The sequence below is a fragment of the Neltuma alba genome, unplaced genomic scaffold (assembly GCF_004799145.2).
Source record: "Neltuma alba isolate B1F8T4 unplaced genomic scaffold, ASM479914v2 tig00010294_pilon, whole genome shotgun sequence".
Taxonomy (NCBI): domain Eukaryota; kingdom Viridiplantae; phylum Streptophyta; class Magnoliopsida; order Fabales; family Fabaceae; genus Neltuma; species Neltuma alba.
The window spans coordinates 1272897-1287983 of NW_021635212.1; the positions used below are offsets into that span (position 1 = coordinate 1272897).

General features: G+C 34.1%; 1 protein-coding gene across 1 annotated transcript; it reads right to left on the reverse strand.

Annotated features, from left to right (window-relative positions):
* Window positions 1-1622: 1622 nt before the first annotated feature.
* Window positions 1623-13532, reverse strand: LOC114755601 (transcription factor-like protein DPB). Its single transcript, XM_028944482.1, has 5 exons — window positions 13524-13532; window positions 9284-9352; window positions 4346-4444; window positions 3615-3685; window positions 1623-2253 (listed from the first exon to the last, which is right to left on the reverse strand). Exons 1-5 carry the CDS (start codon window positions 13530-13532, stop codon window positions 2022-2024), a joined length of 480 nt encoding a protein of 159 aa, XP_028800315.1. The 3' UTR covers window positions 1623-2021.
* Window positions 13533-15087: the final 1555 nt, after the last annotated feature.

Here is a 15087-nt window from a genome sequence, read left to right on the forward strand (position 1 = left end):
AGTCATTAGTGTCTCTAATCACACCATCACATTCTGCTTTCTTAGTAGACAAAGAAATGGCAGCATCAACATTGACTTTAACCCAACCACTAACTGGACGTTGCCATCCCCGTATAGCATTAGATGAACCTTTTGAAATTAAAGTAACTGGTTCCAAGGGTTGTACATAATTGTTCCAAGTGTTCAAAACTACTATAACAAGTTCGTTTGGCTTTTGAAGATCTTCTTGAAGCACAAGTTTATTTCTCCAGTTCCATAACAACCAAAGTGAGACTCCTCACATATGATTCCAATCCGTAATCACAGCAACTCCCACATCATTAGGGAGATTCCAGGTCATCCATTATGGTAAAGAGAGTGAGAAGAAATGAGATAGATACCTTGGATGAACAACGTGTAGCCACACTTCTTTTGCATATGAACAATCCCTTAAGATATGAAGAGCAGTCTCAATTCCAGCATCACAGTGAGAACAATTAGGAGAGCCTGTAGACCATTTACTCTTCCATTCTCTAGTAGGCAATCTGCTATGAAAAGTAATCCATAAGAAAACATTTATTTTCTCAAGTCCACGCCACTTCCAAATATGCTTAAAAACAGAATTTTAAGCATGAGAGTTGGTTTTCTCAATCATTTGGTAAGCACTCTTAACAGAGAAGTTCCCATGAGCAGAGTTTTTCCATGTCATAACATCATTTCCTGCACCGTCAAAAGGGAGGGATTTGAGTAATCAATCTCTGCATCACTTCCTGATTAACCACAGTCTGCAAGCGATCATAATCCCAACTTCCAAACTTGGTCCAATCCACAGTCTCTCTCTTCTGCTTGAATAGAATGAGGTTCATGTTTTCTCAAGCCCACTTAATAAGAATTTTTGCCTGCTAAATCCAATCACTGATGCTTGATCTCCGGTTGTCGTTTGGCCATGGCCGGTAGGTGGAGCTTCCACGGTTGCGCTCGACGGTGAAGGAATTTTTTCATTTTACTCGACGGCACTCATATCATTTTACGGGAAAAATGGATACTTCTTGAAATTTACATATCTCCGTAGTAATTCTCCCTGTGTTAAAAATGTTTGGTAGGGAATAGAAGGGAAAGGATTTTAATAAACTCTTTCAAAACTTGAAGCAGAGTCTTAAAATTTTAATGAAGAAAAAGTATAAGATAAAAAAGTAATAAAAGTTAATTAAAAGCTTTTTTTTAAAATCAAACTCACTAAATTATTTTTTCCGCTTCCTTTTCCTCATACCAATCTCACAATCTGGCGACACTCAAAAGGAGATGGAGAGATTACCTTAAAACAATCCGGATTGACTAATCAAATTGGTCAAATATACAAGAGATCACATTATAAATTTTAGAATAACATGAAGATCCCCTTGAATTGCATCACAGAATGGTTGCACCGCCAAAGCATATATCATAAAGCGATTAAAATGGCTTCACCAGAATCTTATCTCAGGACGTTTTAGTAATATCGTTGTTTTGTGATAATCCCAAACAACTTCGTTTTTGGTACCAAGTCAAAAACATACGTGAGAAAATTATTAAATTTTACGACTAAAACTAAGGGTATGTGTGGATGGTAGGATGGATGAATCAATTTTAAATTCTCATTCATATTTAATGGCATTCAAATTTTGGTATCTATATAGTCAGTTATCCTGCTAGAAAACCTTCCAAAAGATTGTACTGCTACCCATGAACTTGACCGAGGCACAGCCTGAAGTAAAAAATATACTAACAAAGATTAACATAAGAAGTTAAAATTTACACCAGAGTGAATTGAAGAATTAATCCTATGCTGGTACATACGGTGGACACTAGTAAAAAATTAGCCAGCAATGACTCTTGAGAAATTAAAAGCACAGGTGCCTATCTGTGACTAAGCCACAGAGTGACTGGCTGGCTGGCTGTATTCTTAACCATCATGAAGGTGTATTAATTGACAGAAAACTACTTTACAAAAGTATATATAGACAAGATAAAATAACGCAAGCGGGACAGAATATAATTGCATATCAATGCTCATGCTTAACTCTTGCCTTCAATATCCCAGGGAGAGGCGGCGAGGTTGGAGTTCTGACCGGTTCGTTTGACACTGAAGGAGTGACCTGCGCCTGATACAAGCCTGACATGCTAGAACCTTCACCCCCGTCCACAAGATTCTGCGTCATATTATCACTCTGCGGTCTCTCACAAAATTTCATTGCCTTGAGGACATAGTTGTCATCATGCAGCTCAAACGGAGTGCTGTAGATGGAGAGGAGAAGGTATGGACAGATTAAAAGAAAAGATTTTGGAAAGTTTAGATATAGAAGACAAAGCAGCCGGCTCAACAGAAAAGCTTTGTCCATCGATGGTGTAATTGACATATGATGTTTCTCTTGATGGAAATTAGTAAATTTATGAAGATACGCTTACTAGAGTTAGTTTTTGTAAAGCTTCCATTTTCAGGTATTTATGTGAAGCTGAGATGTATGACTTGTCCAGCTGTTCAAAGGGTAATTTGAGGCATAAAGCTCATTGGTTTTGGGCAGCATAAGGAGCGTAAAGTCCTTTGGCATTGTGCTTAGTTTGCAGGCTTCTGGTGCCTCTGGTTAGAAGGAAATGCAGAGTTTTTAAATTTATCCCCACTTACTCGTAGGTTTCAGCAAATGGTTATTTCAGAGTGTCCCTTGCCAATTTTCTCAAAGGAAAGCAAGAGCTCTTACAGCTAATTGTCTTTAGGCTTGTATTCACGAACTTGGGAGGAATTTTTTAAAAAAAAAAAATGTTGTGGTTGCTACTGTTACATCAACTTATATTTATTGGAGTTTTGTAATTGACATAATTATTAAATACTTTGACTAAATACAATGACAAAAGTCAATAACGTGCATTACAAAATTAAGAGAGACTTCCTTGCAAGTAATAATATTATGCAGCTGCCACTAATGCGTTAAGGAATAACACTTTTTCCTGTTTAATCGATTAAGGGGTGCTTGGATGAGTACATAAATACTTTTTAAAAGCATTTTTTCACAAATCAAGATAAACTTATCCACATATTTACTTAATAGATCATAAAATTATTTCTGAAATTATGTCTTTGTTTCTATCCAAACACCGCCTAAATATTTTTGACATCATTTTGTGCTGCCATCCTCTGGTTTTGTCTTTTTGTTGTTTTTTACCCGTAATTTAATTTTTTGATAATTTAATGGAACAAGATTACAAAACAAGTTTGGAATCTATTCAAAACGAGGATGGGGCTCAATTGGTTCACATGCCGATAATGTAATGATGGTTGGATAAGCCTCCAAAACAGTTGCGTCCCACGATACACAACTTCTGGTTTTTAACATAAGAGTTAATTTGACTTTTAATTTAATCATAAACATGATACTACAATCTATTCCGTTTTTTATATTTATCTATTTTTTAAAGTAATCATTATAATAGTTGCACATGTCAAATGTTCAGTCAAATGATAGTTTTAGTTAATACATAAATAATAAAAATATTTTAGATAAAGACAATTAGCTCTTACAGCTCTCAAAGGATTACTAGGAGAAAGATAAACCCACCAATGCTTTCAAGAACAGCATTGGGTACCCAAGAAGCTTTCTCGCCTATTGAAATCAAAATGTACAAGCTGCATATCTTCTGATATTTCCACTTCAACAGTTGCATGTGGATGAGTCTACAGTTTCAAGAAATTAGGAAAAACAATTGTCAGAAAGACTACAAAGAGATAATTCCAGAGCCATGCACTATTATTATGTAAATTATCTAATTTTCTAATGTAAAGTTTCTTCCTTTTAAAATCTGCTTGTAATATATAAATGACAAGGGAAGAGAGACAGTAGAGGGGAGGGGGAGAGGAGATGAAGACATATGGAGAACAGAGAAACATAGAAGGAGGGAGGAAGAAACACAACTCAATCCATTAATCTAAAAATCCTAGATTACAAACTAAACCAGCCCATTTTTATAGCATAATAGCATTAACCCTCACTTCCTAACTAATTCATATTTTCCAATTTATTACACAACATTGACCTTTAATTAAATTATAACAAGCTGCACTCTCCTAAGCTTGAAAACTATGATTCCTACCATGATCCACAACATAGAATTGTGAAAATATAATCCCAAACAGATGGTCTTAGAGTTCAGTGAACTAAAAGTGCTAGCTGATATAGTTCTGGCAAATAAAATATTTTACAGTGAATATGATGAGAGTAGAGCCACTAAAACCATGTCAGACAATAAGACTGTTCAAACCTAGAAAAAATTGAGCAACAATTTCATATGAACAGGTTCACCAAAAAATCAGAAGATAATGAGAAGATAGTATTACCTGTACAAGAATAAAAGGTAAGGACACACCTCCACTGGCAGCATTTCCTGAGCCATATAATTGCTCATTTCGTTGTATGAGATTCTGAAGACCTATGTACTTGATGTGATAAGACAAGTAGTCAGAAAATAGACACTAATCAAATACAATAGAAGCCATTTGTCAATTGTCAGCTACTTATAACCAACAATGCATTTCGACAGGAAAAGCTACCACTGCCAAAAAATGGCTTTTAGCAGCGGTTTTGGAGGCGGAGTAAAAAGTGTCGACGTTGAAAGGATAAGAACACACGGCGGTTAATAACCGCCTTGAAAAAATAAACTTTCCATGATAGTTTTTATTAAAAACCGCCATGAAAAGTATTTTTTTATTAAAAACTACCGTTGAAAGTTTATTTTCCACGACTGTTTTTCTAAAAACCGCCGTGAAAATTCAAATTTCCCACGGTGGTTACTTAAAAAACCATTGTGGTAAATTATTTATAATGGCGGTTTTTTTTTTAAAACCGCCGTTATAAAATGATTTAACAGCGGTTAGTTGAATAACCACCGTTAAATGTTTTTTTTTATAAATTCGTCATTTTATTTTATTTTACCACTTCCCTGTAGTTTAGGTACCCGAATCAGTAGAGTAATATATGCAGCACCATTTGAAGATTACCAGATGAACACCAAAGCATTATCTCAACAAAACTATTTGAATATTACCATATATGAACATCAACTATAGTTAACAATCAAAAAACGAACTAATAAGTGAGCAAGCTAAGAGACCTAGGTACTTGGCATTTTAAAAATTCTGTAACAACGTTGCTGACAAAGAGTCTCTTATCAAATTGATCTCATCCATGCTATATGGCATAACATTTTTGAATGCCTGTAAATCAAAAATGAATTCATTAGTCAACTTGATTTAAAATGTGAAAAAATGGGTAGAATTACATGCAACATAAGTTATATTTAATTACCTCGTGTAATTTTTCAGTTATCCCTATTTCAATAATGTCATTCATATAACCGATGACATAATATCCACATTCAACTTTCCTAGCTTGACAACGATACTAAAAAAATCAAAAATTTATAAGCACTAGCTAATTTGATGATTGAAAAGATTTATAACTATATATTTAGCTTAAAACAACATACTTGTGGGAGAAACCATATTGGTGGTTGCATATTTTGATGCCTGATCATAAAATTGAAAGTGTGAAAAGCCCTATGAACATTCAAATATTAGAACATTAGAACACATTTTTATAAACTTTATATGTAATAAATATATAGACATAAACTATGACACCTCACGTTCCCGTGCTTCTCCCCTGATCATGTCGAGATTGAGGAAGTCCAACTGTCTTTACCTTATCAAGATATGCGTTGCAGAACTCAACTGCCTCTTCAGCTATATATCTCTCAACAATTGATGCTTCAGGCTGATAAGGATTCTTAGAGTATCCTTTTAGGATTTTCATGTATCTCTCAAATGGGCATATCCACTTTAAACACACAGGGTTGCAAAGTCTTATCTCTCGCACAAGGTGAGCTATCAAATAGACCATAATATCAAAAAATGAGGGAGGAAAGTGCATTTCCAATTAGGAGAGGATCACATAACCTTCATTTTCTAATTCATCTAACTCAGCCGGACCAATAACTTTGTTACAAATAGCGCTAAAAAACAACAGTCTTGTAATAGTACTTCTCACATCGGTTTTCATAATGCCTCGAATAGCAAGTGGAAGTAATTGTTGCATCAACATGTGACAATCATGAGACTTCATCCCCGTTATCTTCAAATCATGCATTAAAACAAGTTTGTTCAAATTAGAAGAATAACCTTATGGCACCTTAAGGTTATTAATAAAACTACAGAAACTTGTTTTCTCTTCTTTTGATAATATGTACGCAACTGGATGTAAATAAGCCCTTTTACCCTATCTCTCTTGTGGGTGGAGGAGTTTTTTTATTCCAATTTCTACTAAGTCCCGTCTTGCATTGATTCCATCTTTAGTCTTTCTACTTTTATGTAAAAGTATACTAACAAGACTCTCACACACATTCTTCTCCACATGCATCACATTTAGACTATGCCTCACATCGAGACTTTGCCAATATGGAAGATAAAAAAAGAAAAATCTTTTATTCTATATATTTCTCTCACTGGCAGTCTTCTTCTTCTTTTTACTGAAGACCATACTAATTTCCTTCACCATTGATAAACTTCTTCTCCAGATAATGGTATTGGAGCCATTTGATATTCTTGTGAGCCGTTAAATGCCTTCTTCAACCTACGTTAAGGGTGGTACCGACTAAGAAACCTTCTGTGACCAAGGTAGATTGTTTTCCTGCCATGTTTAAGTTGCATATAGTGGGTACCTTCTTCGTATATCGGACATGCTTTATGCCCCTTAACACTGTATCCTGACAAATTTTCATATGCCGGAAAGTCATTTATCGTGGTGAAGATCATGACACGTAAATTGAAAGTCTCTTGTTTATATGCATCAAACGCATCAATACCTTCCACCCATAATTTTTTTCAGATCCTCAATCAAAGGTGCCAAATATACATCGATATCGTTTTCCGGCTATTTTAGCCCTGAGATCATCAAAGATAGCATGATATATTTTCTTTTCATACATAACCAAGGAGGCAAATTGTAAATTACGAAGAGCACCAGCCAAGCACTGTGTGCTACTAAGATTACCATATGGATTAATTCTGTCCGTACAAAGACCTAGCCAAAGGTTTCTTGGCTCGCTATTAAATTGAGGAATTTTTTGATCTATTATTTTCCATTGACGAGAATCTACTGGGTGACGAAGCTTTCCATCACATATTTTCTCATCAAAATGTCATCTTAAGTTCTTTGCTTCTGTGGCATTAGCAAATAGACGCTTAAATCGTGGTATTATTGGAAGATACCACAGAACTTTCAAAAGAGAACCTTTGGTCATCTTATTATAATCACCACCATCTTTCTTAAGCTTGTATCTTGAAGTCTCACATTTAGGACACTTATTCAACCCTTCATACTCATTTCTGAATAATATACAGTCATTAAGACATGCATGTATCTTCTCATAGTCCAAACCCATCGGACACAAAAAATTTTTTGCCTCATACATTCGTTTCGAAAGTGAATTCCCCTTTGGAAGAATATCACTCAGCAGTTCAAGTAATTCTGTGAAACTAGCATCGGTCCAACCATTTTTTGCCTTCAGGTTCATCAATTTCAACATGATTGTCAACCTTATGTAATCATCTTTACAAACCCTGGGTATAAAGGCGTTTCTATATCACTACACAAAGTTTCGAAAGTGGAAGAGAACTGTGTAGAAGATTCAGACCTTATGTCATGAAACATATCCGAAATTCTGTCACCAAAGTCTTCATTCACAATCTTCTCCTTTCTAGATAGTGTAGTCTTTCTAATTTCTCCATGCCATATCCAATTTGTATACCTTAAATTTATCCCATCACAGATAAGATGCTCTTTTATCTCAGAAATACTCCTCCGACTATTGTTTAGGCATTTGACATAAGGACAATAATATCATCCATCTCTTTGACTAGAGGCATTTCTCCGAGCAAACTGAAGAAACCTTTCAATCCCATCCTCATATTCTTTGCTAATTCTCTTAGCTTTCATCCAACTATGATCCATTGTTCTACAGAGTTAATGAACATAGTTGTCAAGCTCAATTCTAACTCCTCAATTCAAATATTGAAATAATAAAATAATTAAATGTTAGTCAATAAATTAAAATTGACTAACACTTAATTACAAATTAAAGGGAATGTCTCCTTTTTAAAAATAAAAAATTCGTATAATTTTTCAATCTAATTTTTCCTAGAACAAATCCTAAATTTGTATAAAAAATTAAACAAATCAATCAATCAATGAAACTAATATAACAATATAATAAACAAATTAAAAATAGGATAAATTTGAAGAAATATAATAACTAAAACAAAAATAAGAATTCAATTTCAAACCAATTCAATGAATAAAGAATCTTAAAGCTAAAACTTCTGAATCCAAAACGGGAACACAAGCGATATTCGTTTATAATGAAATTTTAAACAACACTTTATCATCAATCAAAGTTCATAACGAAAAAAAAATCACAAAACAATTAACAGATTATTTATTACTAAATTATCAAATCTATTTCAAAAAATTTACCAAAAATTTGAAATAAATTAAATATCAAAAAATTATAAAAAAATAAAAAATTCAAAACTAATCAACTTCAAACATTTAAACATGTTTCTAATACAGTATATAGGAAGGAATTGAGGTTTTCTCACATTCAATATCCCAAATCAACAACTCAACCAAATAAAAAATGTAAAATCAACAATGTATGCCAACCACAATGTAAAACTAACAAATCCATTCGAAATAGAATGGATTTTAATGGCCAAAACATCCAAGAAACCAAAAAAAATTGAAGAGAATGAAAGAAGAGGATACTCACAGAGTAGAGATGATTCAAATGCGAAAAGAGGGGCGACTCCACAATGGCGGGCGGCGGTAGATGGCGGCAAGACCCCATAAGCAAAATGGAAGAGTTTAAACGGGGGGAGAATGGAGGGAATGGCTGGTAATGGAAGTTTTTTGGTGGTGGAACAAAGGGGGACCATGGTGTACTAAGTCGAGACTGTGAAAATGAGAGAACCCAAACACGCCTGTAGGGTTATTTTAAAACTTTCCATGGCGGTTTTCCTGATAACCGTCGTGGAAAATCAAACGTCATTCCATTTAATTACAAATTTGCCACCGTCTTTTTTTTCATGGCGTTTTTCTTCTTAACCGCCGTTATTTTGCGACGTTAAATGTTTTTTCTCTAGTAGTGTACAAAAGTTTCTTGAAGTGGGAAATTGGAATTTGATTCCCAAAAACAAATCCATTAGTGAGTACTGGCTTACTTGCTTCTCCAGCTCCTGCACATAGGCAGCTTTCTTTTCAATCCGATTCCTAAGCTGAAGGCGCTCCATCTGGATATATCACACTAGAGGTGTCATAATCTTTCTACTATTTTTGTATTTTCTCAGAACATTACAGGGAAAGCACAAACCATTTGACTCAAAGGATCATGTGAAATGTACAGAAAAAAGGTGATTAGCGACGAAATTAGCAATGACAGATTTGCAACGAAACTTTGTGATCTGTCGCTAAGTACACTTACCGATGGATTTTGTGATAGAAATCATCCGTCGCTAAATTCCATCACTAAATTCCGTCATTAATGAATCAGGACAGCCTATTCCCATTTTGCAATGGAATTTCTAATGGAATTTTTTCTATCACAAAGTTTTGTTGGTAATTTGTCAATAATTTCGCCGCTAATATCAAATTCATAAAATTTTGTGTTTTGATTTGAATATTTTAAAATTTTGTATAAAATTAATATGTAATTATTTATAAGTATGTTTTAATAATTTATATATAATATGTAATAGTATAATTATTTATACGTATCTTTTATTAAGAAATAAACTAAAGGAAAATTGATGTCCTTATTAGACATTTTTTTGAAATTAGATTTTTTTGAACTTGTGAACTAAAATTAAAAATATGAATATAATTACTGATACGATTTTATTTTCTTGTTCCAATATGATTAATTTTTTTTGGGGTCAGATTTCTCCTCTTTCCCTCAGCATTAATGTCCAATAATTAAGTTTCCTTAGATATATTGAGAAGTGTGGAAGACATAAAGACATGTTGAAGTTTTATTTATTAACTTTTTTTCTTGGATGAATAATGGTGCCATAAACGCTAGAGTTGAGTAGCAAACCTAATAACGTGGTCGATCTAGTTCAATTTGTATATACTTCATCATCCCCCTCGGGCCGGGGGCGCCCCAAAAAAAAGAAGAGAAAGTTCAAAAAATTTGGCAAGATCCGGTTAGACTCAAAACTTGGTATGTTGGGTTAGCTTAGTTGTTTGACAGGATACTCAAACTAATGACTAGTGTTTTAAAAGCCGGACCGGATGTCAAGCCGGTAAAGCTAGCGGGTTAGGGTTCAAACGGTTGAACCGTCTGGTCAAACCGGTAATAGAGTAATTAAATTAAAAATAATAGTTTATACATGTATAATGATATTAACATAATTAGTTAAGTTTATTAAAAAGTTAACAAGTTCAACCTTGGCTTTATTTTAATCTAATGAGTTGTGGCTATTTTAAAATTTTTTATACATTTTTTCAATGAAGGTTTTTGGCTCCATTAACTCATTTAATATTTAAATTTCATTTATACAGTTTTTTATTTAAAATTATTGACAAATTTTTTGGGCTGCAACAGGAAAGATTTTTTTTTTTTAACTTAGAAATATTGATTGAAAGTAATAATATGTTAAACACACTACATGTTTAATTTTATATTAATTATCATAAATAAAAATAAAAGATGACAATGTTAATTACAGTAATTACACTAATATATGTCTGATTTTATGCTAATTATTTTGAATAAAAATAATATAAAATATAGATTTTAAAACAATTAATTCCAGTAAAATAAAGACGGGAGATGCATGCCTAAGGATAACCTTCAAATTTCAAAATGGGCTTAGCAAGTTTTTTCCAAAAAAAAAAAATCTTAGAGACTGAACCATGTATAGTATTGAGTATTGAAAAACATGATGCACAACTTTTCATCTTCCCCAATCTGGCATTTGTGTATCGAACTGATGGGGGAACAGTTTTTTATTATTTCTTTTTACTCTTTCTTTCTTTTCAAGCAAATTCTTCAAATGCGTCAAGGAGTCCCTGTGTCGAGTTCACTGCCTTCCTCTGGGGTCGACGGCAAGAAAAGAAAAACGCTCCAAGCTTGCTTCTTTCCCCCTCAATTTCATCCTTTATCCATCTCATACGACTGATCTGTATCAGGTAAATGAGAAAAATCAAGAAGCTATTTTTTCCCCTTTAGATTTTCCTATGTTTCTTTTTTTTTTCCCCCTTCTCCTTTCTCTTTCTTTTTCCTAGCCGGACGGTTCTCTGAAAACCGCTCTGGGTCGCTACTTAACTCCAGTTCCCAGCTCAATAGGCGGCTTAGAACGGTTTAAAACGATCCAACTCCTCAAGCGGTCTAAGTATAGAAACCAAGCCGTTGTATTGTCCAGTTGTCGGTCCGACCGTTCGGTCCGGTCCGGGTTTGGAAACATTGCTAATGACCCATCTTACTAAATATAATTTATGACGCGCACGCACATATATAATTAGAAAAATATTATTAAATCTTAAAATATTTGATTCAAAGTGGTATAAAAAAGCTTGATAACTTTAATAATAAATTTTTAATAATAAATTTTGTAGCCCAGTAGCATATAACTTAATGCGGCCCCTATCATAATAATCCTGTAGATTAAATTTAATTTGTGAACGTGAATCTTTGTTCAAGCATTTATATTAACTGCCGTTCAAATACTTAAATCCTGCCCCTATCATAATAAAAATAGTATTATTTTTTAATTATAAAATGATATTTTAATCTTTTAATAACATTAAAAATAATCCTTAACGAGGCTTCATAATCTTATAAAGAATTTGTTAAGAGTGTAGGTCTTGATTTAAATTTTAGTATTTTAATTAGATTTACTTGGGATTTTCTTATTACCTTATTGTTTTTAATGTTTGTTTTTTGTTATTCTTTGATATATCATATTTATATCACTGTATACGTATCATATTATTTCCACATTATCGGATATCTTATTCTATTATTAATATTTCTATATTATTAATACTATTTAGGTATTTAGGTATCACGGTGTGTATTCTTTTCCCCTAATGACATGCTTAGCTGGAAAAATTGCTGATTGAAAAAAGAAAAAGAAAAAGAGGGAAAGTTGGGAGGGAAATAAAATTTCGTTTGACGTTTTTTTAATATTTTCTTTCATTTGAGGCCCAAGACCTAGCTCTTGCTCTGTCTCTCCCTAATATCTCTCCGTCTGGCAAGTTTGCCGCTCTCTGCACAGCAAGTGAGCAATTGGCCAAATCTTAGCCTTTGTCTTGCCAAGTCTCTCTCAGTCCGTGTGTCTTCTCTGGCGAAGTCTCTCGTGTTGCTTCTCACTACTCGGGACCTTCCTCAAACCCTCAGTCTGCCTCTGTTCTCGCTAAATCGCTATCATCTATCAGGTATATATGTGTGCTTATTTCTCTCTGTGATTCCTGCATTTACAGTAAGATTTGGTTTGATGAGCTTATTTTGATTATATTGTTCCGCTTATTTTTGATGAAGTACTTCGTTTTGGCTATGGCTTAAGATAGTTATTCCTGTGTGCTTGGATATGTTTCATGGGAAAATATAATTCTTATTAGATTGTTTTGCTTGTTGTTGATGATATTCTGTATAACATTGTTCTTTCCAGTTTGTTTTGCTTGTTGTTGATGATATTCTGTATAACACGTTGGAAACTACTTCGTTGGTTAGTCCATTTTAAGTGGATGGTTTAATTTAAGCTTGTTGGTTACATGGTTGTTTTTTATTGTTTCATGGTAATCATGTTATTTGTTTGAGTTGTCTTGGTGAAGGTGTTTTTCCTAGTTTTAATTTGCTGACCTGATTATGTTTTATGTATAATGTTTTGTTTGTACAAATGAGTATTCAAGAATTTGATGCATAGTGTTTTGTTCTTACAAATAACTATTCAAGAGCCGGACCTGATGTCAAGCCGGTGCTTGGTTAAAAAAAAGAAAAAAAAAATCCCTTATGGGCAATTTATCTCCCTTATTTTTTGGTACAATCTATCATTGGAGGAACTATTTGTTAATTAATTTTCTAAACCAAATTTTTTTAAAACTTAGTTATTATTAAATCCATCTTTTTATCACTCTGAAAGAAAGCTTTACCACCCTAATTGAGTGCTCCCCTGCCACTCTCCAGTTCCAACATTCACCGTCTCACTGCCCAGCCTTTCTCTCATCTCTCACAGGGCTCACACCCTTACACTCTCTTGTACTCCAGGTTCTGTGCAGCTTTTTTATTTTTTATTTTTTTTTTGTCTGTCCATTATCTTCTATCCCCGTCGCTGTCCTCGCCTCTGTTTCTTCATATCATGTGATGATTATCTATTATCTAGTGTCCTTATATTCTGTGATTAAGTCAGAGAAAGAAGTATTCTTTCCAGCAGGGAGTGAGTGAATTGAATTTAAACCAACCTTCCTCATTGCTGTTGTGTCGATTTTGCTGGTATTATGATATATTTGCTGCTCAGTTGTGTGTGTGTGTGTGTGTGTCCCCCCCCCCCTTTAGTTGCTGGATCAGTTCTGCATATATATGTTTTTGTTGTGGTTCAAACCATTTAGTTTGAGGTTTCTACATACTGTTGCGCAGCATCAAGTAACCGGAATACGCCGCACACTAGGCAATTATTGCTGTTTGGGACGAATATGGATTTCAATGCCACTGGAGATCCTACAGGCAAGCTCAAGGGTGTCCAAATCTCATCCCTTGATGATGACGACGACGACGAAGTCCTTGTTGACAACGAGCATGAAGATTATGACTCTAATGATGAGGAGGAGGAGGAGGACCCTATTACTTTAGGTTTCGTTGAGAGACCTAAAAATAAATGGTCTGTTCAACGGCAATATTTTCCCAGCAAAGCTGGAGGTGCCCCAGTAATTACATAATTTAATCAAATTCTCTTATGCGTCTGTATGTATGTTGTGGGAATAAGTATGAGAAGAAGCTATTCAAGCCTCGTATATTTGGAAAAACAAATAAAAGTTTTCTCTGGTGAAACACTAATTCGTGATTTGACGGTTTTATCTGTTTATAAATAGGCCTGGCTTGACCCAGTGTATACCACCAGGAAGGTCATGTATGTGTGACATATGTGGAGAGCCTTTACAATTTCTTCTTCAGGTAGGGTTCCTTTCGAAATTGTAGTTTTATGAAGGTTATGTCTTTCTCATAAGTTTATGCCTTTCTTGAGCAATTTTCCTCAGTATTGTTTATTTGGTTGCCCATATTTATTACCAAGTGTGATGAAATGTATCCTGACTCTTGGAATTATCTGTAAATTGTTCTTACATCTTCCTTCGTATGTGTCTAGTTGTCTGAGTTTTGCTAGTGGATGATAGTTTTCTTTAATCTTTGAACTACAAGGTTTATGCGTCAACTGAAAAGGAAAGTACATTTCACCGGGTGTTATTTATTTTTATGTGCCCTTCAATGAAAGGTCTTCTTCGGGATCAGCATGAGCAATGGAAACGCCATCCAGATAAGCCATCTAGAAGATACTGCTAACTATTCTTAATCTCTTCTCTTTTTGACTTCTTTGATCAATTTTTGTTATATAAGGTACAAACTCTCCTTTTTCACTTTCGTTTTCCTGTTGATTAGTTCTAATTATGCTATGCACTCTGAAGTGTGAAGGTTTTCCGTTGCCAGTTACCTCGTGATAATCCATTTTACTCTAGTGAACATCCGAAACATGATGGAAGTGACAAACCTGTTGTCATTGGAGGTCAGTTTTACTCAGCTTCTTTTTTTTCCCCCTCTCTCTTCCTCTTAAGGGAAAAATCTATTTCTTTTCGCTAGAGTACCCTCAAAACATTCTGACAAAATTTTATTTTGAGAATTCATGCGAGTTTTAACTTCTTTTTTCTACACACATGGAAGCCAAATTGGCTACCTTTTAAAACAGGAGAAAGTGATTTTTCGCATTTATGAATGTTTTGGCGGGGTTGAGAATAAATTCATAACTATGAAGAGTTA

Excerpts from the sequence above, each read along its gene's own strand:
- LOC114755601 (XM_028944482.1), bottom strand. Across the intron at positions 4,445-9,283 it reads TGCAGGAGCTGGAGAAGCAA|TACATAGGTCTTCAGAATCT; the intron begins GTAAGCCAGTAC and ends TATCACATCAAG. Across the intron at positions 2,254-3,614 it reads GTACATTTTGATTTCAATAG|CACTCCGTTTGAGCTGCATG; the intron begins GCGAGAAAGCTT and ends CTCCATCTACAG.